This window comes from Mobula birostris, chromosome 27 (assembly GCF_030028105.1).
Source record: "Mobula birostris isolate sMobBir1 chromosome 27, sMobBir1.hap1, whole genome shotgun sequence".
In the NCBI taxonomy this organism is placed as follows: domain Eukaryota; kingdom Metazoa; phylum Chordata; class Chondrichthyes; order Myliobatiformes; family Myliobatidae; genus Mobula; species Mobula birostris.
The window spans coordinates 9,165,737-9,189,454 of record NC_092396.1 but is presented as its reverse complement, the minus strand read 5'-3'; the positions used below and the strand labels follow the sequence as shown (position 1 = coordinate 9,189,454).

Genomic DNA, 23,718 nt, shown 5'->3' with positions numbered 1-23,718 from the left:
CTCTCAAAGTACTGTATTACAGTGGATGTAGTGCCAATGGACAATGGTCATTGAGGCAGGTTACTGCATTCTTCTTAGGCACTGGTATAATTGACTGCTGAAGCTAGAGGTCAAAGATCTCAGTGAATATTCCAGCCAGTTGATCAGCACTCTAGTTAGTTGACCTCCATCCATTAACCCACCCCATGCTCCCACTACCCCTACATACAGAGCACCTAGCATCACTTTCTGTACATACAATCAGTCTATGTATATAGCAGTTATCTGTACATGGTGTTTGATAGGATTGCTTCTATATTTATATTTATTGTGTTTTTTTTGCTTATTCAAATTCAAAGATTCAAAAAACTTCATTGTCATTCTAACCATACATCAGCTGTGCAGGGCAGAATGAGACAGTGTTTCTCAGGAGCAGTGCAATCATAACATAACAAACACAACACTAAATAATAAACATAACAATAAATAGTAAAACACAACAGCCACATGTCAGTTAAAATCAAGTTATAAGTGTCCAGTGCAAGTTAAAAGTGTCCAAAGCAGAGTCAGGTAGAGCAGCTATTTAGCAGTCTGACTGCCTGTGGGAGGAAGCTGTTTAGTAGCCTTGTGGTTTTAGTTTTGATGCTCCTGTAACATTTGCCTGATGGCAGAAGAACAAACAGTTCATGAAGAGGGTGTGAGGGGTCTTTAATGAGGTACTGTGTCTTCTGGAGGCATCGACTCTGAAAGAGGTCTTGGACTGAAGGTAGGGAGACGCCAATAACCTCCTCTGCTCCCCTAACCACCCTCTGCAAGGCTTTTTTGTTGACAGCACTGCAGCTGGAGTACCAGGTTGTGATGCAAAAGGTCGGCACACTCTCAACCATGCCTCTGTAGAATGTAGTTAAGATGCTAGTGGGGAGTGATGCTTGTTTAAGCTTCCTCAGAAAGTGCAATCTCTGCTGGGCCTGTTTCACAATCCCAGTGGTGTTCCTGGACCAGGTGAGATTGTCCGATATCTGCACCCCAAGGAACTTGATGTTTTCCACTCTCTCCACTGTGGAGCCGCTGATGCTGAGGGGTGTATGCTGAGGCTTATTGTGTTATTTTTATGCTGCATCATTTCCGGAGTAACAATCATTTTGTTCTCCTTTACATTCATATTCTGAAAAATGACAATAAGCAATCTTTAATCTTTCAAGTATAAGGGGGAAGTCAGGGCTAGGTTCTTATACAGAAAGTGATGAGTATGTGGAACATGCTGCCAGGAGTGGTGGTAGAGGCAGATACATAGGGACATTTAAGAAACTCTTAGATAGGCACATGAATAATAGAAAAATGGAGGGCAATTTGGGAGGGAGGGGTTAAATTGATTTTAAAAGGTGGACACAATATTGTGGGCCAAAGTACTAAAACTATAAGATGTAGAAGCAGAATTAGGCCATTTCGCCCTTTGAATCTGTTCCACCATTTCAACATGGCTGATCCATTTCCCTCTCAATCCTAGTCTCTTGCCTTCTCCCCATATCCCTTGATGCCCTGACTAATCAAGAAACTATCAACCTCCTCTTTAAATATACACAGTGACTTGGCCTCCACAGCCGCCTGTGGCAGTGAATTCCACTGATTCATCACTCTCTGGTTAAAGAAATTCCTCCTTTTCTCTGTTCTAAATGGACATCCCTGTATTCTGAGGCTGTGCCCTCTGTTCTTAGATTCCCCACCATAGGAAACATCCTCAGCACATCCACTCTATCCTGGCCTTTCAACATTTGACAGGCTTCAATGAGATCCCCCTCTCATTCTTCTGAATTCCAGTATTAGCCCAGAGCCATCAAATGGTCCTCATCTGGTAACTCTCATATGGTACTCAGCTATGTTCATTCACTGTGTTATGATCTGAAGTTGTAATTGTCTCATTTTATTTTTATTTTTTAGGTTTCTCAGAAGAAGTGCCCCCCAGGTAAAAGAACGATTCTTCCCCAAAATTTTCTGAATAATTTTTATGTTTTATATGCCATTACCAATGATTGGTCTGATGGATGCTGTAATATATTGTTATTATCTATTTATTATTTGTTTGTTTATTTATTTATCTATCTATCCACTTATTGAGATGCAGCTCCAATTTAACTCTAGCCTAATCATGGGACAATTGACAATGACTAATTAATCTGCCAACCAGTATGTCTTTGGAATGTGGGAGGAAACTGGAGCACCTGCAGGAAACCCATGTAGTCACGGGGAGAATGTACAAACTTCTCACAGACAACATTGGCAATTAAACCTGGTCACCTGTACTGTAAGATGTTGTGCTAACCACTACACTACCATGCACAGAGTTCAAGTGAAAAGAACCTCAAAAGAATCAGATTCACGCTTGTTATCTCTGACATACGTTGTTGAAAGTGCTGTTTTGTGGCAGCAGTACAATGCAATACAGAAAAATTACTGCAACTTACAATAAATAAATAGTGCAAAGGAGGAATAGCAAGATACTGCTTATTACACTTCAGAAATCTGATGGTGGAGGGGAAGAAGCTGTTTCTAAAATGTTGAGTGTGTATCTTCAAGCTCCTGTACTTCCTCCTCGATGGCACCAATGATAAGAGGGCATGTCTTGTATAGTGAGGATCCTTAATGATGGATGCCATATTTTTGAGGCATTGCCTTTCGAAGATATCTTCAGTGCTGGAGATCGGTGCATCGGTGCCTCCACACCAGACGGTGATGCAACCAGTTAGAATGCTCTCCATGGTACCTCTGTAGAAATTCGGTAGAATCTTTGGTGACATATCACATCTTCTCAAACGGTTAATGAAGTATAGCTGCTGGTGTGCCTTCTTCACGATTGCATCAATGTGTTTGGCCTAGTGACGTTGACGCCCACGAACTTGAAGCTGTTCACCCCTTCCACCGCTGACCCCTTCAGTGAAGCCGAATGCATGTTCCTCCAACTTGCCCTTCCTGAAGTCCACAATGAATTCCTTGGTCTTGGTGACGTTCAGTGCAAGATTGTTGTTGTGACACCAGTCAACCAGCTGATCTATCTCTATCCTGTATGCCCCCGCTCATGACATTTACTCGGCTATGCGCTGAACTGAGTCTATGGCCTGCTCTGGCTGCAGTGGTGCCTGGCTTCATGTCTGTGGACTCACTTTTGTGGAACTTCAGTCCTGAATGCTATTTGCTTACTTTTACTTTTTGCACCTTTTTTTTTGCTCTGCACATTGAGTGTTTGATGGTTTTATTTTTTTAATGGATTCTTTTCGGTTTCTTTGCTTTGGGGCTGCCTGTAAGGAGATGAATCTCAAGGCTGTACATAGGATACACACTTTAATAATAAATTAACTTTGAACTCTGAAATGAGATCTGCCAACAATATTGTTGTCACCTGACCGCATTGGTCCACTTGGTGGAACATTCCATCATAATGTGATCACCTCGAAATGAATTTGCAAATTTACCCTCTCTCATTATACACAATGATCAAAATATCCTGTTCACATGAAAATATTGTGATATTTCACTCTGGGAAACTTCCTATAGATGCATTCTGTGCCATTTATTATCCTCAAGAAATATGAAAGTGAAGCACTATAATTATGATATTATTTTTTTCTTATTTCTTCATTAATATTCTCTCCAAACATGCAGTTGTCATAGAACACCCATAAACTGCTCCCATTAGTGTTTATCTCCTATGTTATATATCCATATCCAAACTGGATCTACCACTGTTTTTCCAAGCCAAAATCTACTTATCACTGCTGATCATCAAGGATCATGCTCTCCTCTTAATGCTGCCATTGAAAAGGAGGTACAGGAGCCTTAGGTCCCACACCACCAGGTTCAAAAATCCAGCATACATGCATAGGTTCATTTCTATGAATGGCAGAAGTACACTCAGTGGCCACATTATTAGGTACACCTGCTTGTTAATGCAAATATCTAATCAGCCAATCATGTGGCAGCACCTCAATGCATAAAAGCATGCAGGCATGGTCAGGGGGCTCAGAGCAAACATCAGAATGGGGAAGAAATGTGATCAAAGTGACTTTGACCGTGGAATAATTGTTGGTGCCAGACGGGGTGGTTTGAGTATCTCAGAAACTGCTGATCTCTCTGGATTTTCATGCATAACAGTTTAAAGAATTTACAGAGAATGGTGCTGTTACGTAATTGGCAACAATGAATATCAATCGAGACAGGTTATATAAAAACAACTAAACATTTATTAAGCGCAAACAACAGGAAATCTGCAGATGCTGGAAATTCAAGCAACACACATCAAAGTTGCTGGTGAACGCAGCAGGCCAGGCAGCATCTCTAGGAAGAGGTACAGTCGATGTTTCAGGCCGAGACCCTTCATCAGGACTAACTGAAGTAAGAGTTAGTAAGAGATTTGAAAGTGGGAGGGGGAGGGGGAGATCCAAAATGCGAGTCTGAGTCAAAGTGTGGTCGAAAAGTTGAAGAACCGAAGAAATTACAGCTGGGGAGCAGTGAGAGATGGCTTCACTGAACTCCCGTCGAAGGGAGGATCTAAACTTCTTCGGTGTAGGCATCACTGGAAGAGGCTTCGCAGTAGTGAATTTAAAAACACAAACAACAGGAATTCTGCAGATGCTGGAAACTCAAGCAACACACATCAAAGTTGCTGGTGAATGCAGCAGGCCAGGCAGCGTCTCTAGGAAGAGGAACAGTGGACGTTTCAGGCCAATAAAAAACAAACGAAAACCTTAATTGGAAGTTAACCGCTATGCGGCCGTTCAACAAACCATCACTCGCTACTGGTTCTTAAAGCGTTAAATGCGAAAACAGTTCTTAAAGCGGTAAAGTCAGATACAGTTCTTAAAATGGTAAATTCGAAAGTCCAACAGATTTATACATTCAATTGGGAGAGACTTCTCTGGAGAAGGATTTCTTCATAGATGCGACTTTCCTGTTGGTTCTGTCCAAAGGATTCGTGGTGAAGGAAATAAACGGCTTAAAACAACTGACCTTAATTTATAGAGAGCAAACCTTGCATGAACTTCCTTGTTCTTTTGGCAAGCGTTATCTGCGATGCAGGTCGCTACTTCTTCAATGAAGACTCAGTAAGGTCGATCCTTTGTTAAACTGCTGAACGATACCTTCGGGTCATGTACTTCAATAAAGTCTTCACTCTCCAGTACTGCTGGAAAAAGGTACAACAACACATCTAGCAAAAATTGCCAGTCCAGCACTATTGTACCTTGCAACAGAACGTAACACTCCGTTTTAAAAATGAAACTGTGTCATAAAATAAATACACAACAGAAGCGGAGACACACTAACGTTCGAGCTGGAGAACTAAAAACTAAAAACTAACTGCATCACCTGAGGTCTTCCCTTTATACCCGTGGTGAACGTGTCCTCACGTGACCTCACATCGGCGGGAAAATTACATCAGGTGACCTCCAAAAGACCATTACATCATTCTCACAAAAAAAATCACAAGATCTCCTTGAGGTATGTAACAGTGCAAAAAAAACAGAGAAAAAAATAACATCCAGTGAGTGGCAGTTCTGTTGCCTTGTTAGTGGGAGAGCAGTGAGAGGAGAATGGCCAGACTGGTTCAAGCTGATAGAAAGGTGACAGTAACTCAAATAACCATGTGTTATAACAGTGGTGTGGAGAAGAACATCTCTGAATGCACAACACATTGAAACTTGAAGTGGATGGGCTACAGCAGCAGAAGACCACAAACGTACATTCAGTGGCTACTTTATTAGGCACAAGAGGAATGTAATAAAGTGGCCACTGAGTGTATTTTTCTCTCTTTTTCGTAACAGTCTTTGATGTTACTCATTACAATACTATGGAGGCTCGAGTACTGCAACAAGTGATTTTTGTGTATTTTCTGATGTGAGGAAAAATCGACTTAAGGTCATCTGTAAAAACAGAACTCGTTCATTACCAGGGAATGGGCTGTAGTGGTAGTTCCAGGTAAACGTTTTGATTAAAAGACAAAGGGCAATGTCACAAGGCTGAACAGTAAATGATAACGAGCGTGTGACAGGGACTGACAACAGGAGAAATCTGCATCAGCAGGCAATGTCAAATTAAAAAACAGGTATAAGATGACATGAAGCATTTATAATGAGATGGATGAATTAATGGCACAGTAGAGTAGAGGTTAGCACAATGCTTTACAGTACAGGTGACCTGGGTTCAATTCCTGCCGCTGTCTATAAGTAGTTCATACATTCTCCCTGTGACCATGTGGGTTTCTTCTGGATGCTCCAGTCTGGTCATTGGTAATTGTCCCATGATTCGGCTAGGATTAAATCAGGTGATTGCTGGGCAGCGTGGCTCGAAGGACCAGAGGGCCTGTTCTGCGCTATATCTTAATAAATAAAGATAGAAATAAGGAACTTTGATCTTAGAGCCATTGCAGAGAACTACTTACAAGGCAACCAAGACTGGGAATGAAATAGTCCAGGGTACTTGACATTGGATGAGAGCAAACAACAGAATGGGGACAAACAACCCTGATAATAACAAATGACTTACCAAAGTTCAATTTTCAAAAAAGATCAGTGTAATTTTATTAATAAAGTATATTGACGCCACTGTATGCTACCCTGAGATTCAACTTCACACACACAACACATAAAGTAATCACAGTAGAACAAAGAAACACAATATAATGAATGAAAAACTGCACACAAAGACTGGCAAACCACCAATATGCAAAGGAACACAAACTGTGCAAATACAATAATAATAATAATAATAATGATGATAAGTGAATAATAATGAGAACAGGAGTTGTAGAGTCCTTGAAGTTGTGGGATTTGTTCATATTTCAGATGAATGAAGTTATCCATGATAGTTCAGGAGCCTGATAGGTAATAACTGTTCCTGAACCTAAGGCTCCTGTACCACCTTCCCAATGGCAGCAGTGAGAAGGGGGCATAGCCTGGATTTTGGGATTCCTCTCCTTTATCAATCAACACTAATTCTTTTTTTAAAATTTTCACCACAATCCGTATAATTTAAACACAAACATGGTGTAGGAGGCAAGAGTGATCTAGGCAAAGGAAAGGTGTATTTGTTTGGAGCAAATTTCACAATTTCTATTAAATTACTGGCTCATTTAATTAGAGCCAGAGGTATCATGTTTGAAGTTTGGATAGAGAGTGAGCATCAAGTTCCCCCAGATTCTCGCCTATCTACTAGCAACAATAATTCTACCAACCCACACATCTTTAGGATGTGGGAGGAAGCCAGAGTAGTCAGGGAAACCTATGTGGTCAAAAGAACAACATGCAGATGGCAGCACAGAGTAGGGTTGAATCTGGGTTGTTGCAACTGGAAGCCAACAGCCCTACAGAGCTATCACTATCAAGATTCAAGATAGTTTAATGTTATTTTCAGTGCACAAGTGTAAAGGAGAATGAAATAAGTGTTACTCCATATCTGATACGGCACAAAAAAACACGATAAGATAAAGAACACAATAATAATAAAAGCACAAAAATAAAAATATGTAAAATAGCTGCCTCAGAAGGCAGTGGAGGCCAATTCTCTGGATGCTTTCAAGAAAGAGTTAGAAAGAGGTCTTAATGATAGCAGAGTCAAGGGATATGGGGAGAAGGCAGGAACGGGGTACTGATTGTGGATGATCAGCCATGATCACAGAGAATGGCGGTGCTGGCTTGAAGGGCCAAATGGCCTACTCCTGCACCTATTGTCTATTGTCTATAGTCTATTGTCATATCCATAAAGTGACATTGGGCATGGGAGTGACTGTACATAAAGTGACAGCAAATGATTGAGTATTGGTGGTGGGTTAGTGGGTGGAGGTGTTGATCAGCCTTACTGCTTAGAGAATGTCTTTGATTTGGTGGCCCTGGCATGGATATTATGTAGCCTGTTTGCTGACGTGAGTGGGATAAATGGCCCATGAGCAGGGGGCTGGGATCCTTTATGACTTTACTTGCCCCTTTCCAGCACCTTCTGTATTTACGCATGTGCCACCTCTATAGATTAAGAGTCTTTGCTGTTTTCTGGTACTTTGTTGTGAATAGCCTATTACAAAGAGGATAATGGGGTATATCAAGACATCTCAACATCCATAAGAAATGTGAAATACTTCTGTTTCTTTCGAAAGGTGAATACAGGGGTAAGTCAGATCCACGCAAAAACCAGACAAGATGTGTCCCTTGCAAGCCTGGAACATATACGGAAGAGGAGAATTCTCTGTCCAGATGTTTGAAATGTTTTGGGCCCTGCAGAGGTAAAGCCTTTAAATACCTTCATTATTCAGAATCAGATCTATTCTCACTGACACTGCTGCACATTGTGAAATTTGTTGTTTTGTGGTAACTGTACAGTGCAATAAATATACTATAGGTTACAATAAGAAATATATGTAAATAAATAAAATGTGCAAAAAGAGAGCAAGCTGGGAGGTAGTGTTAAGGACCATTGAGAGATCTGATGGTGGAGGGGAAGAAACTGTGCCTAAATCATTGAGTGTGAGTCCTCAGGCTCCTGTGCCTCCTCCCTGATGGTAGCAATGAAAAGAGGACATGTCCTGGGTGATGCCCTTAATGATGGATATGCTTTGTTGAAGCACCATTCATTGAGAATGTCCTGCTTGTTGGACATGTGACAAGAATACACACAGATAAGATGTTAGCTGTCCTGTGTGATCAGCAGTTGGTCTGCCACCTGTCTTCAAGAGAGAGATAAGGAACACAATGAAACAGCATCTGGAGATGTGTAATGAAGGGACGGGAGAGAGAGCTGTCTGGAGCGGCTCCCCCTTTGAACCCTGAACTGTTTGAAGTGATGGACAGGCGATACCCCAGCAGGGGGATAAAAAGGGACAGGTTCGCTAAGGCGGGACACACACGACACCCGAGGTAACGAGACCCTAGAAGCAGTGCGCCTCTCACGAGTCAGTGGGAAGTACCGGACCTTAAGCGCACAGGGTGGAAAGGTACGATCAGTGGGAACCCGGCGTGTGTCCACCCTCGCTTGGGTGCCGGGGTCACTGCAGAGGATCGACCGCATCTGGCGGAGGGGTCACAGTCGGTGACCTCAGGTGACATCACAAAGGACCCGCCCGGAAAGCTGCTTGTGAGCAATATCACCGGTCTGTGAGTGGAAGCCGTTTCTGAATGATCAGTCGTTCTCGTTCTCTCTCTCTCTCCCCCCCCACGTTGTCCATCACCATGGCAACGATTACTGCGAACTGAACTAAATTGGACTGAACTTTTGTGTCACTTTGAAATTTGATCATTTACCCCTAGACAACGATAGAGCTTGATTGATGCTGTTATCTTAATTCTGTGCCCATGTGTGTTTATCATTGCTGAACTGTTGCATTTATTATCTTTTTGATTATTGTGTTGCTTGTTTCTTTAATAAAACTTTCTTAGTCCTAGTAATCCAGACTCCAACTGAGTGATCCATTTCTGCTGGTTTGGCAACCCAGTTACGGGGTACGTAACAGACAGTAGGAAGTGAACCCCGATCTTACAGCTGTTGCTGTGAAATGTTTGCTAACCACTACACTACTGTATGACTCCCCTAAGAGATGCAGCATTCATAGAAACATAGAAACATAGAAAATAGGTGCAGGAGTAGGCCATTCGGCCCTTCGAGCCTGCACCGCCATTTATTATGATCATGGCTGATCATCCAACTCAGAACCCCGCCCCAGCCTTCCCTCCATACCCCCTGATCCCCGTAGCCACAAGGGCCATATCTAACTCCCTCTTAAATATAGCCAATGTACTGGCCTCAACTGCTTCCTGTGGCAAAGAATTCCACAGATTCACCACTCTCTGAGTGAAGAAGTTTTTCCTAATCTCGGTCCTAAAAGGCTTCCCCTTTATCCTCAAACTGTGACCCCTTGTTCTGGACTTCCCCAACATTGGGAACAATCTTCCTGCATCTAGCCTGTCCAATCCCTTTAGGATTTTATACGTTTCAATCAGATCCCCCCTCAATCTTCTAAATTCCAACGAGTACAAGCCCAGTTCATCCAGTCTTTCTTCATATGAAAGTCCTGCCATCCCAGGAATCAATCTGGTGAACCTTCTTTGTACTCCCTCTATGGCAAGGATGTCTTTCCTCAGATTAGGGGACCAAAACTGCACACAATACTCCAGGTGTGGTCTCACCAAGGCCTTGTACAACTGCAGTAGTACCTCCCTGCTCCTGTACTCAAATCCTCTCGCTATAAATGCCAGCATACCATTCGCCTTTTTCACCGCCTGCTGTACCTGCATGCCCACTTTCAATGACTGGTGTATAATGACATCCAGGTCTCGTTGCACCTCCCCTTTTCCTAATCGGCCACCATTCAGATAATAATCTGTTTTCCTATTTTTGCTACCAAAGTGGATAACTTCACATTTATCCACATTAAATTGCATCTGCCATGAATTTGCCCACTCACCCAACCTATCCAAGTCACTCTGCATCCTCTTAGCATCCTCCTCACAGCTAACACTGCCACCCAGCTTCGTGTCATCCGCAAACTTGGAGATGCTGCATTTAATTCGCTCATCCAAGTCATTAATATATATTGTAAACAACTGGGGTCCCAGCACTGAGCCTTGCGGTACCCCACTAGTCACCGCCTGCCATTCTGAAAAGGTCCCGTTTATTCCCACTCTTTGCTTCCTGTCTGCTAACCAATTCTCCATCCACATCAATACCTTACCCCCAATACCATGTGCTTTAAGTTTGCACATTAATCTCCTGTGTGGGACCTTGTCAAAAGCCTTTTGAAAATCCAAATATACCACATCCACTGGTTCCCCCCTATCCACTCTACCAGTTACATCCTCAAAAAATTCAATGAGATTCGTCAGACATGATTTTCCCTTCACAAATCCATGTTGACTTTGTCCGATGATTTCACCGCTTTCCAAATGTGCTGTTATCACATCTTTGATAACTGACTCCAGCAGTTTCCCCACCACTGACGTTAGGCTAACCGGTCTATAATTCCCCGGTTTCTCTCTTCCTCCTTTTTTAAAAAGTGGGGTTATATTAGCCACCCTCCAATCCTCAGGAACTACTCCAGAATCTAACGAGTTTTGAAAAATTATCACTAATGCATCCACTATTTCTTGGGCTACTTCCTTAAGCACTCTAGGATGCAGACCATCTGGCGCTGGGGATTTATCTGCCTTCAATCCCTTCAATTTACCTAACACCACTTCCCTACTAACAAGTATTTCACTCAGTTCCTCCATCTCACTGGACCCTCTGTCCCCTACTATTTCTGGAAGATTATTTATGTCCTCCTTAGTGAAGACAGAACCAAAGTAATTATTCAATTGGTCTGCCATGTCCTTGCTCCCCATAATCAATTCACCTGTTTCTGTCTGTAGGGGACCTACATTTGTCTTTACCAGTCTTTTCCTTTTCACATACCTATAAAAGCTTTTACAGTCAGTTTTTATGTTCCCTGCCAGTTTTCTCTCATAATCTTTTTTCCCCTTCCTAATTAAGCCCTTTGTCCTCCTCTGCTGAACTTTGAATTTCTCCCAGTCCTCAGGTGAGCCACTTTCTCTGGCTAATTTGTATGCTAAAATTCTTTGGAATTGATACTATCCCTAATTTCTCTTGTCAGCCATGGGTGCACTACCTTCCTTGATTTATTCTTATGCCAAACTGGGATGAACAATTGTTGTAGTTCATCCATGCAACCTTTAAATGTTTGCCATTGCATATCCACCGTCAATCCTTTAAGTGTCATTTGCCAGTCTATCTTAGCTAATTCACGTCTCATACCTTCAAAGTTACCCCTCTTTAAGTTCAGAACCTTTGTTTCTGAATTAACTGTGTCACTCTCCATCTTAATGAAGAATTCCACCATATTATGGTCACTCTTACCCAAAGGACCTCTCACGACAAGATTGCTAATTAACCCTTCCTCATTGCTCAAAACCCAGTCCAGAATAGCCTGCTCTCTAGTTGATTCCTCGACATGTTGGTTCAAAAAACCATCCCGCATACATTCCAAGAAATCCTCTTCCTCAGCACCTTTACCAATTTGGTTCACCCAATCTACATGTAGATTGAAGTCACCCATTATAACTGCTGTTCCTTTATTGCACACATTTCTAATTTCCTGTTTAACACCATCTCCGACCTCACTACTACTGCTAGGTGTGATGCCAAACACTTTGGTTCAATTACTGATGGTTTGGAAGGCTAGTTAGCTTACTCCTGCTCCTAATGTCTGAGGAGTCACCCTGTAGTCTATTGACTACAATGCTGTTGGGTAGGAAGTTCCAGAATTAAGCCCAGCAACAGTGAAATGTCAGTGATATGTTTCAAGTTCAAGTTCACTGTTATTCAGTTGTTTATATACATATATATATATATATATATACACACACACACAGCAAAGGGAAACAACATCCCTCCAGAACAATTCAGAACGTGTAACTCACACACACAACACATAAAGTAATATTACCACAAATAACTTAACCATTAATAAAATATATTCCAGAAGATTGACATTTAGCATAGGTGCATTTATGTCACAAGTTTGAAAAGTAAACCGTGTAACACTATTGGGACGTGATGAGATGAGTTCTGGGCAGTGGCAAGGAGTTCAGTAATCTCACGGCCCGGGGGGAGAAACTGTTTCCTATCCTAACGGTCCTTGTTCTAATGCTACAGTATCTGCTGTCCAAGTCAGGGTGGCTTGTGACTTGAAGGGGAACCAGTAGATAGTGGTGTTCCCACACCCCCTTTACCTTTGTCCTTCTTGGTGATGGTTGTTACAGGTTACAGTGTTGAAACAGTTGCGTGCAACAAGACCACAAACCGAAAATGTGAATGCCCTTTCCAATATTACTGTGCTACAGAAGATGTAACCAAATGTGAACACTGCGTGAAATGTGATAGCGGAAATGGACCTTCCAAAGGTATGGAATTCACTTTATTTTCAAAAGATGAAACTTCCCTCTCATTCACTTCACATGAATGACATTATAAAGAATGTAAATCATTTGTTAATTCAAGTAATGCACACAAAATGCTGGAGGAACTCAGAAAATCAGGCAACACTATTGGAGGGGATTAAACAGTTGACGTCTTAGGCTGAGACCCTTCATCAGGACTGGAAAGGAAAGGAATTGAAGCCAGAATAAGAAGGTGGGGGGGGGGCTGCGGGGGAAGGGGGGAGGAGTTCAAGCTGGCAGATGATATGTGAGACCAGATAAGGGGGAAGGTGGGTGGTGAGGGAGGGGGAATAAAGTGCAATGCTGGGAAAGGATAGGTTTATTCCATCAATGGAGCTTACGTATCACCAGTACCTGACCATGATCAAGTGCTTGAGATACTGCATGGCAATGTCACCAAACAAGAAACTTCCCACCCCCGAAGCACTTCATATCATAGTTGGGGATTTCAACCAGGCTTGTTTGAAGAAATGAAGAAATCCCTGTTCAATTACCATCAGCTTATAACCTGTAGCATCGGAGCACCCAACACACTAGACCACTGCTATATTAAGAAAAGGATTTCCTACCTTTCCATGCCCAGACCACATTTCAGGAAATCTGATCACTTGGCTGCCCTTCTCCTAACTGCATATAGGCAGAGGCTAAAGAGCAAGGCTCCAGATATTAGGACACTGAAGAGGTAGTTGTGGGAGGCAGAGGAATGGCTACAGGAATTCTTTTTGTTGGTGACTGGGCCGTGTTCAAGGACTCACCTGTGGATCTGAATGAATACACCACTGTTGTCATAGACATTATGAAAGCAGTTGTAGACGAGTGTGTCCCCACAAAATCATACAGAGTCTTCTGCAACCAGAAGCCCTTGATAAACTGTGAGAGCTGCAATCTGCTGAGGGCCAGATCAGAGGCATTTAAGTCTGGCAACCAAGAAAACCACAAAGTGTCCAGAAACCATCTCCAGAAACCTATCTCATGGGCAAAGTGGCAATTCCGGACTAAACTTGAATCAATGAAGGATGCTGAACAGCTGTGGCAGGGCTTGAATGATATCACTGTAATGTATTGGTCTACTTCTTTTAGAGCAATGACCTCCCCCTTAGCACTACGTATTGATCTGTTGTCTGTTCATACGCTGTTGTCCAATTCCAGTGATGACTGCTTCCTGGTTACAACATTAGGCACTATTCCTGTGAGCCCAGTCTTATGACATAGAGCTCAAGGGTACCAAGCAACACAGCAACACCGATGGCTTGTCACATCCTCCACTATTGGCAACTAAAGAAGAAAAGTCTTCATGCTGTGACCCAGCAGAAGTGCTCCACGCCACATTGGTGAATCAGTTGACAGTCAGAAATTCCGAAATGCAAAGGGAAACAAAGAAAAAGTGTGCAGGAAGTGTCACAGACAAGGTTACAGAGAGAGACTGTGCAAGTCAGACAAAAAACACAACCAAGGAGAAAAACAACACCAAATGAAGAGTTTCACATACAAAACCAAGCAAATGCATAAAGTTTCAAAATGTAAGACAGAATCAGACAACTTAGAGTCTGATGAAGATGAGTTGTCATGCCTAGAATTGCCTACTATTACTGAAAGAGATCACAAAATCATATGGATCACAATAGATGTGTCTGTTGTAAAACTGAAAATGGAACTGGACACAGGGTCAGCTTTGTCTATAATTTCAGAGGCTGACTACAATAGAATACCATCAGAGAAGACCTCAGTGATGCTAAAGACCTACAGAAGCAAAAAAGTGTTCCACAAAGGCAAACTGAAGGTAAACGTATGGAGGCCAAACACAGCAGGTAGACCTTTAGGTATTGAAAAGTGGAGGACCAGCACTTTTCAGTTGTGAATGGTTGAGAAAAATCTAACTATACTGGCACTCAGTCAAAGCTGTCAGTATGGCATCACAGGTAACTGCAGCCCAAATGGTAGCCCTAACCAGAGGCTGCCACAGCTGCTTAATGCTAATCAGAAGGTGTTTGAGAAGGGAATAAATAAACAGATCGAAGAATTGGCCAAAAGCTGTTTGGGTGCCAATAAGTTCAAGATGCACCTCCCACAGGCAGCGTTACACCCATGAGAATGGCTGTCTTCACCATGGTAAAGAGTACATATTGACTTTGCTGGGCCATTCATGGACTCCATGTTTCTGATTGCTGTGGATGCTCATTTGAAGAGGCCGGAGGTTATACCAATGAAAGTCAACCACCTCAGCAAAGACTGTCTCTGCTCTGAGGACTATCTTCCCCAGAAATGACTTACCAGAACAAATTGTAAGTGACGATGGACCACAATACAGTACACATCAGAAGAATTCCAACTGTTCATGATGGAAAATAGCATCAGACATTTCAAGTCAGCTCCTCGCCACCCAGCAATGAATTTGTTAGCTGAAAGGTTTATCCAAACCTTCAAGAAATCAATTGAAACAATGGACAAGGAGAACATTTCTCTACAGCACAAGGTGAACAACTTCTTTGTGCCTCGGAACTCTATTCATGTAATGACACATGGAACACCTGCAATGCTGTTCATGAGCAGGAATCAGATCTCGCATAGACCTCCTGAAACCAGATCTGTGGAGCAAAGTGCAGAATAAACAGATCAGCCAGTTGCCAAGTGAAGCAGCAAGGAGCTTCGATATTGGACAAGAAGTTCTGGCGCGTTATTATGGCGAAGACAAGTGGACACCCAATAGGATAGCTACAAGAACCAGACCACTGATGTACACAGTGGATGTTGGAGATCAGACATGGAGATGTCATATGAACCAGATACTAGATGCTCAACCGAAGAACACAACTGAGTTGATTGCAACCAACAAGACAGACACGTTACAGTCACTGGACTTACCTCTCAGTGATGATCATGTCACTGACAGCAACGTGACACGGAAAAGACACCTACCAAACCCAAAGCCACTCCACAAGTCTAGAGGCACGACAAGAACATTATCGTTGACAAGACTCCTGCCAAACGTGATGCCACTCCACAGGTCCAGAGGTGCTATCCTGAAAGAAACAGAGCACCACCCAAAAGACTGAACCTTTAGAACTGTGAAGTTAGTTATGAACTCTTATTGTGAAAGCATGTTTATTTGGAATATGGGTTTATGAATGGGAAATTGAATGTTTTGTACATATACTGTTTTATGTTGCATTAATCTAAAGGGAGAGGGTGTAATAAATGGATCTATTTCTTTTAGAGCAGTGAACCCCCCCCCCCCGTCCCTTAGCACTATGTATTGTTCGGTTGTCTGCGCATTTGCTGTTGTCTACACATGCACATTGTTGTTGTTTTCACTCTCTCTCTCTTTCTCTCTCTTTCTTCTCTCTCTATCGCTATCTCTCTCTCTCTCTCTCTCGTAAATACACCCATCTCCCATATGCGTTCTTTTACTTAATTGATATGTAATTGTACAGATGCAACTATCACCTCTTACAATGTGAAATCAAGCGACTCTGATGACAAAAGGGCTTTGCTTCCAGATAAGCTCAATGCCTTCTATACTCGCTTTGACCATCAAAACAAGGAAACACCATCACAAACTCCCATAGTCCCCAATGGTCCTGTGATTACAGTTTCCTAGGCTGACGTGAGAGCATCCTTCAGAAAGTGAACCCTCAGAGAGCATCCAGCCCAGATTGGATATCTGTCTGAGTACGAAAGACCTGTACTGGTCTACTGGCTGGAGTGTTCACTGAGATCTTTAACCTCACTTCGGTGGTCTGAGGTACCCATCTGCTTCAGGCAGGCTTCATTTATACTGATACCCAAGAAGATTGTGGTTCCCTGCCTTAATGACCATTGTCCAGTAGCACTTATATCCACTGTGATGAAGTGTTTTGAGTCGTTGGTGATGAAACATACCAACTCCTGTCTGAGAAGTGACTTAGATCTGCTCCAATTTTCCTACCAGAACAACAGGTCCATAGGCAATGCCATTTCATTGGCTCTTCACGCAATCCTGGAACATCTGGACAACAAAGATGCATACAAAGGGATGCTCTTTATCAAGTAAAGTTGGGCAGTCAATACTATCATCCCCTCAAAACTAATCAATTACCTTCAAGACCTTGGCCTCAATACCACCTTGAGCAATTGGATCCTCAAATTCCTCATTTGCAGGCCCCTGTTAGTTTGGATTACCAACAACATATAACCTCCACAATCTCCATCAGCTCAGGTGCACCACAAGGCTATGTGCTTAGCCCGCTGCTCTACTCGTTTTACACTTATGACTATGTGGCTAAGCACAGCTCCAATGCCATAGTTAAGTTTGCTGCTGACAATACAGTCATGGACCACATCAAAGGTGGTGATGAATCAGCATATAGGAAGGAGATTGAAAATCTGTGAGGGTGGTACAGATTTACTCACTGTTACTCACTGTCAGCAAGATTGAGAAACTGATTATTGACTTCAGGAGGAGGAAACTGAAGGTCCATGAGCAAGTCTTCATTGGGGAATCAGAGCTGGAGAAGGTCAGCAACTTTAAATCCCTTGGTGTTATTATTTGAGAAGTTCTGTCCTGGGCTCTGCACATAAGTGCAATAATGAAGAAAGTACGGCAACACCACTACTTCCTTAGAAGTTTGCGAAGAATCAGGATGACATATAAAACTTTGACAAACTCCTGTAGATGTATGGTGTTGAGTATATTGACTGGCTGTATCGCAGCCTGGTATAGAAAATCTTGCAAAAAGTAGAGAATATGTCCCCGTCCTTCATGGCTAAAGTCCTCTCTACCATATAGTACATCTACACAGAGCCTTGTCACAGGAAAGCAGCAGTCATCATCAGGGACACCCACCATCCAGGTCTTGTTCTCTTCTCACTGCTGCGTCAGGAAGAAGGTACAGCACACCACCAGGTTCAGGAAAGTTATTACCCCTCAACCATCAGGCTCTTGAACCAGTAGGGATAACTTCACTCAACTTCACTTGCCCCATCACTGAACTGTTCCCATATCCTATTGACTCACTTTCAAGGACTCATCATTTCACGTTCTTGATATTTATTGCTTATTTATTTATTTGTGATTATTGTTGTTATTATTTTTTTTCTTTCTTTTTATATTTGCACAGTTTGTTCTCTTTTGTACACAGGTTGTCTGCCCTGTTAGTGTGGTATTTCATTGATTCTATTGTGGTTATTGGATTTATTGAGTATGCTCACAAAAAAAAAGAACCTCAGGGTTGTTTATGGTGACATATATGTACTTTGATAATAAACGTACTTTCAATTGTTAACTTTTACAGGGGTGAGAGGGGAACCAGAATGGAAAAATGGAGTAGATGGGAGGGGGAGAAAACTTACAGGAAGTTAGAGAAATCAACGGTCATGCCATCAGGCTGGAGGCTGCTCAGATGGAAATGAAGTCTTGCTCCTCCAACCTGAGTTTAGCCTCATGGCAGTAGAGGAGGCCATGGACAGACATGTCAGAGTGGGAGTGGGAAGCTGAACTGAAATGGGTAAACAGAGCAAAGGCGCTTAACAAAGCAGTCCCTAATCTGCTTTGGGTCTCACCGATTCAAAGGATGTTGCGTCAGTAACACCAGATACAGTAGATAACTTCCAGAGACTGCTTGGGACCTTGAATAGTGTTGAGGAAGGAGGTGCAGAGGCAGGTGTAGCACCTGTTATGCTTGTAGGGATAAGTGCCAGGAGGTAGATCAGTGGGAAGGGATAGGTGTTTTCAGAGAGTCACATAGAGAGCAATCCCTTCAGAAAATGGAGAGGTGGTGGGGGGGGGGGGGGGTTGGTAAAGAGTTAACCATCTCCAATTATGTCTGGTTTGACCAAACACAAATAACATTCTTCTGGTGATAAAATTAGTTTCTGTAGATTCTGTAGACTGTAACCTTATTACTGTGACATGGTGTTGAGCAATGTCTAACTGCAGGCAATTTAGGATTCTTAAGAGACATTGATATTCCGAACATGATTTAACTGGAGTGCTATGACTAAAAAGGGACTGGGTAATTAACAAGTGCAGCAGTTTTTCACGCACACCATCATTTTTTGCCAGTACAAGCTAACAGATTAAAGGCTCTTTTCTAGCTCACGGATTCTGTTATGGTTTGAATTTTGTTTAACTCACTACAAGTTAGTGCATTCACTGAAAGAGCAGAGCCGGGTAAGTATGTAAATTGGGCGTAGTCTCTTGTTGAGGGAAGTGAGAGTTAAGATGCTTTCTTGTGGCAAAACAGAAGGAGTTCTTATTGTATGTGTTATGTGTGCTTTAGCTGAGCCAGTGTTGGACTGCCAGTTCTGTTAAATTAAAGCCTTGGTTTTGTCATTCAGTTCTGTTTTTTCAAGGTAGTGAGATTCACTACAGAGAGGCATGCCAGACTTGTTCTTCAGGAACATTCCGGAATACCACGCATATGCACAAATGCCAACCTCACACTAAGTAAGTCCTTCTCTTGGAATCTGTGGAAAGGCTCAAACTTTTGAATGGTTATTACCCTACAACCATCAGGCTCCTGAACCATGTTGTTAACTTCATTCACCTCAACTCTAAATTGATTCAGAATCAGATTTAAAATCACTATCATATGTTGTGAAATTTGTTGCTTGCAGCAGTAAATTGCAATACATAATAATAAGAAACTATAAATTACAATAAGAAGTATATATTTTATAATTTAATTAAATAAGTAGTACAAAAAGAGAGCAAAAAATGAAGTATTGTACATGGACAACCAACAGGAATTCTGCAGATGCTGGAAATTCAAGCAACACACATAAAAGTTGCTGGTGAACGCAGCAGGCCAGGCAGCATCTCTAGGAAGAGGTGCAGTCGACGTTTCAGGCTGAGACCCACCCTGACGAAGGGTCTTGGCCTGAAACATCGACTGCACCTCTTCCTAGAGATGCTGCCTGGCCTGCTGCGTTCACCAGCAACTTTTATGTGTGTATTGTACATGGTTTCATTGTCCATTCAGAAATCTGATGGTGGAGGGGAAGAAGCTGGTACCAAAGCATTGAGTGTGTGTCGTCAGGCTCCTGTACCTCCTCCTTGATAGTAGCAATGAGAAGAGGGCATGGTCCTGGGTGATGGGGATCCTTATTGATCAATGCCAACTTTTTGGGGCATCGCCTTTCGAAGATGCCCTCGATGCCCATGATGGAGCTGGCTGAGCTCACAACTTTCTGCAGTGTTTTTCCACCACTTACAAACTAGATTTTCTGGTTAGAATAACACGTGTGTCCCTGATGCTTTGTGGACTTATTTGTCCACCCGGGATTCTTACACTGATGGTTCAACTGTACTGTTTTAGAGCCTTCCCCGCACAAGGGGGGGAGATTAATATTGATTGATATGAAATCTATTCCTCAGCACTATCTTAGTCTCTTGCTCATCTTCCTAGTTCCTAGTTCCATGTTGCTAGTGATGATATTATATCAGAGGCTCTGACCTGGGACCAGCGGCAAGGGCCATCACAAAGAAGGCACATCAGCGCCTCTACTTCATTAGAAATTTGCCTAGATTCGGCATGTCATCATTGGGCCACTACAGTAGCGTAGTGACTAACACCACACTTCGCACTACCAGAGAGGTTCGGTTCTCGCCACTGCCTGAAAGAAGTTTGTATGTCCTCCCCATGACCATGTGAGTTTCCTCCGGGTGCTCTGGTTTCCTCCCATCCAAAGACGTACCAGTTGGTACAATAATTGACCATGGTAATTTGTCCTGTAATTAGGCTAGGGTTAAATCGGGGTGGCAAGACTCAAAGGGCTGGAAGGGTGTATTCCATGTTGTATCTCAATAAATAAATATCTTTGAGAAACTTCTATAGATGCACCGTGTAGAGTATCCTGACTGGTTGCATCATGGCTTGGTATGGAGTCACCAAAGCCCAGGAATAAAAAGGCTACAGAAAGTGGTGGATACAACCAGTTCATTACAGGGAAAGCCTTCCCCACTATTGAGCGCATTTGCAAGGTGCGTTGCCACAAGAAAGCAGCATCCATCATTAAGAACCCCCAGCTTCAGGCCATGCCCTTAGGTCCCATACCACCAGGTTCAGGAACAGCTATTACCTTACAACCACCATGCACTTGAACCAACGTGGATAACTTCAATCACCTCAACACCAAACTGATTCCACAACCTATGCACTCATTTTCAAGGACTCATGTTCTCAGCATTATTTATTTATTTATTTATTTGCACAATTTGTTGAATAGTATATTGATTGTTTGCCGATCTTTGTTCACCGAGTTTTCCATAAATTCTATTGTATTTCTGTTTTCCTGCGAGGAAATGAATCTCAGAGTCATATATGGTGACATCTATGTACTTCAATAATAATAAATTTACTTTTACTTTTTAATGCACTTTTGCCTCATTGTGCCTGCAGTGGTCAAGAAGAAGGCACTGACTACTGTTTCTTTTACAGTTGCACAGCTTTGGGGATGATCCTTCGTTATAAAGGCAACAGCACTTCTGACAATCTCTGTGAATCTGAGACAAATATTTTGCAGCCAAAAATCTCTAAAAAGCTAAGTAGGTATTGCATGCAGTTTTAAAAAATCTAAGCAACATTTTAATTTCTGCCCAGCATAGATTAAGTGAGGATTCATGTGTAAACTTTACTTGCTTCCTGGAATGTATAAAATCTTTGATTTTCTTTAGAAGTGATAGATTGAAAGACAGAAGGAAGGATAAAGTTCTTTGAAATTTACTGATGTGATGATAAGCTAACTGCTTTCTTAGACAGATGTAAAGATCCAAAGATAATTCTAAGAAGAGGAAGGTTGGTGAAGTTCTGGACAAAATTTATTGCCCAACCAACATAACCACACTATGTTGGTGGGTGCAGGTTGTGGGCAAGTTGGCTCCAGTTTTCTCTATACACGTGTAAATCTATCTTGGTTTTTTGGTTCATAATTGCAGATTTAAATCACATTGCAGATAGCACGTAATATAGTGGTTAGCTCAATGCTTTACAGCATCGCCATTCGGGGTCCAATTCCCAACACTGTCTATAAAGAGTTTGTACGTTCTTCCTGTGACTACATTGGTTTCTGCCAGGTACTCTGGTTTCCTCCCACATTCCAACGAGGTACGAGTTAGTGTTATTAGTACGTTGTGAGCATGGAAGTTGGTGCCAGAGGCATGACATCACTTGTGGGCTGCCCCAACACATCCTCTGACTGTGTTGGTCATTGAAACAAATGACACATTTCACTGTATGTTTTGATGCACATGTGACAAATAAAACTAATCTTTCTTCTTTGAAATCTTATTGGGTTCTTCCGCTTCAACTTCAAAGATGAAATCAAAAACAATACTTTCTATTAACATAGCATGGAATATGGAATAAAGATCTTCAAAATAAATTTATTTCAATTGCCTCTTTAATATTAGACCATAGGACTATAAGACATAGGAGCAGTATTAGGCCAATCAGCCCATTAAGTCTGCTCTGCTATTCCATCATGGCTAATTTATTAACCCCTCAACCTTATTCTCCTGCCGTCTTTCTGTAACCCTTGGTGCTTCTCACTAGTCAGAACCTATCTATCTCAACTTTAAAGATGCCCAATGACTTGGTCTCTAAAACTGTCTGTGGCAATGAATCCCACAGATTCTCCACCCTTTAGATGAAGAGATTCCTCCTTATCTCTTGTCTAAAGGGACCTCTTTCTACATGGAGGCTGTGCCTTCTGGTCCTAGACTCCCCCACTACTGAAAACATCCTCTCCACATCCACTCTTCTAGGTCTTAATATTGGAAGTTTGGAATAAAATGCTGACCAGAGAAGTGGATTTTGGTACATTCCAAACATGGCAGCTGATCCTTGTGACTTCACAATATTCAGAATTTCCTAGATTTCCCGAAACAAGGATTAATTCTTGGCATCAAGAGAGAAAGGCTTGTATCTCAGCATCACTTTCCAGTTCCCCTTGACGTTCCCATACACTGTGTGTGCAAAGAAGCACTCTTCCAATTCAGTCACTCTTGTAATGCAGAAAACACAACAACCAATTTGTACAAAGCAAGCACCCACAAATATAACTTGAGATAGCAATCAGATATTTTTGGTTTTTTTGTTGGTGCAAGTTGAGGTATAAATAATGGATACAACACCAAACAGGGCTCCCTCCTTTGCCTTTTTATTCAAGATTCTGCCAGGTGATTTTTCACATTTACCAAACGGATGATGGTATAATGTTTCACTTAGAGGATGACATCACCAAAAGTGCAGCAATCATAGTTACAGAAACAGTCCTTTTGTCCCATCTAATCCATGTGGAACAGTTATTCTGCCTAATCCCAGTGACCTGCACCTGGAGCATAGGCCTCCATTCCCCTCCATTCCATGTACTTATCCAAACTTCTCTTAAATGTTGCGATCAAACCTGCGTCCACCACTTCCTCTGGCAGCTCGTTCCACACTCGCACCACCCTGAGTGAAGAAGTACCCTCTCAGGTTTCCTAAATGTTTCACCTTTTACCCTTAACCTTTGACCTCCAGTTCCAGCCTCACCCAACCTCAATGGAAAAAGTTTGCTTGCATTTACCATATCCATACCCTTTATAATTTTGTATGCCTCTGTCAAATCTCCCCTCATTCTCTTAAACTCTAGGGAATAAAATCCTAACCTATTTAACCTTTCCCTATAACCCAGGTCCTCAAATCCCAGCAACATCCTTGTCAATTTTCTCTGTACTTTTTCAATTTCATTGATATCTTTGATGTAGGTGGTGACCATAACTGCACACAATGCTCCAAATTTGGCATCACCA

General features: G+C 42.2%; 1 protein-coding gene across 1 annotated transcript in view; it reads left to right on the top strand.

The window, feature by feature from the left end:
• Positions 1-23,718, top strand: part of LOC140188658 (tumor necrosis factor receptor superfamily member 11B-like) — a 67,876-nt gene that overhangs the window by 31,890 nt on the left and 12,268 nt on the right. The window contains exons 2-6 of the mRNA XM_072245141.1: positions 1,918-1,942; positions 8,117-8,242; positions 12,771-12,911; positions 19,263-19,371; positions 21,365-21,471. Coding sequence (XP_072101242.1) covers positions 1,918-1,942; positions 8,117-8,242; positions 12,771-12,911; positions 19,263-19,371; positions 21,365-21,471 — 508 coding nt within the window. The remainder of the gene's footprint in view (positions 1-1,917; positions 1,943-8,116; positions 8,243-12,770; positions 12,912-19,262; positions 19,372-21,364; positions 21,472-23,718) is intronic.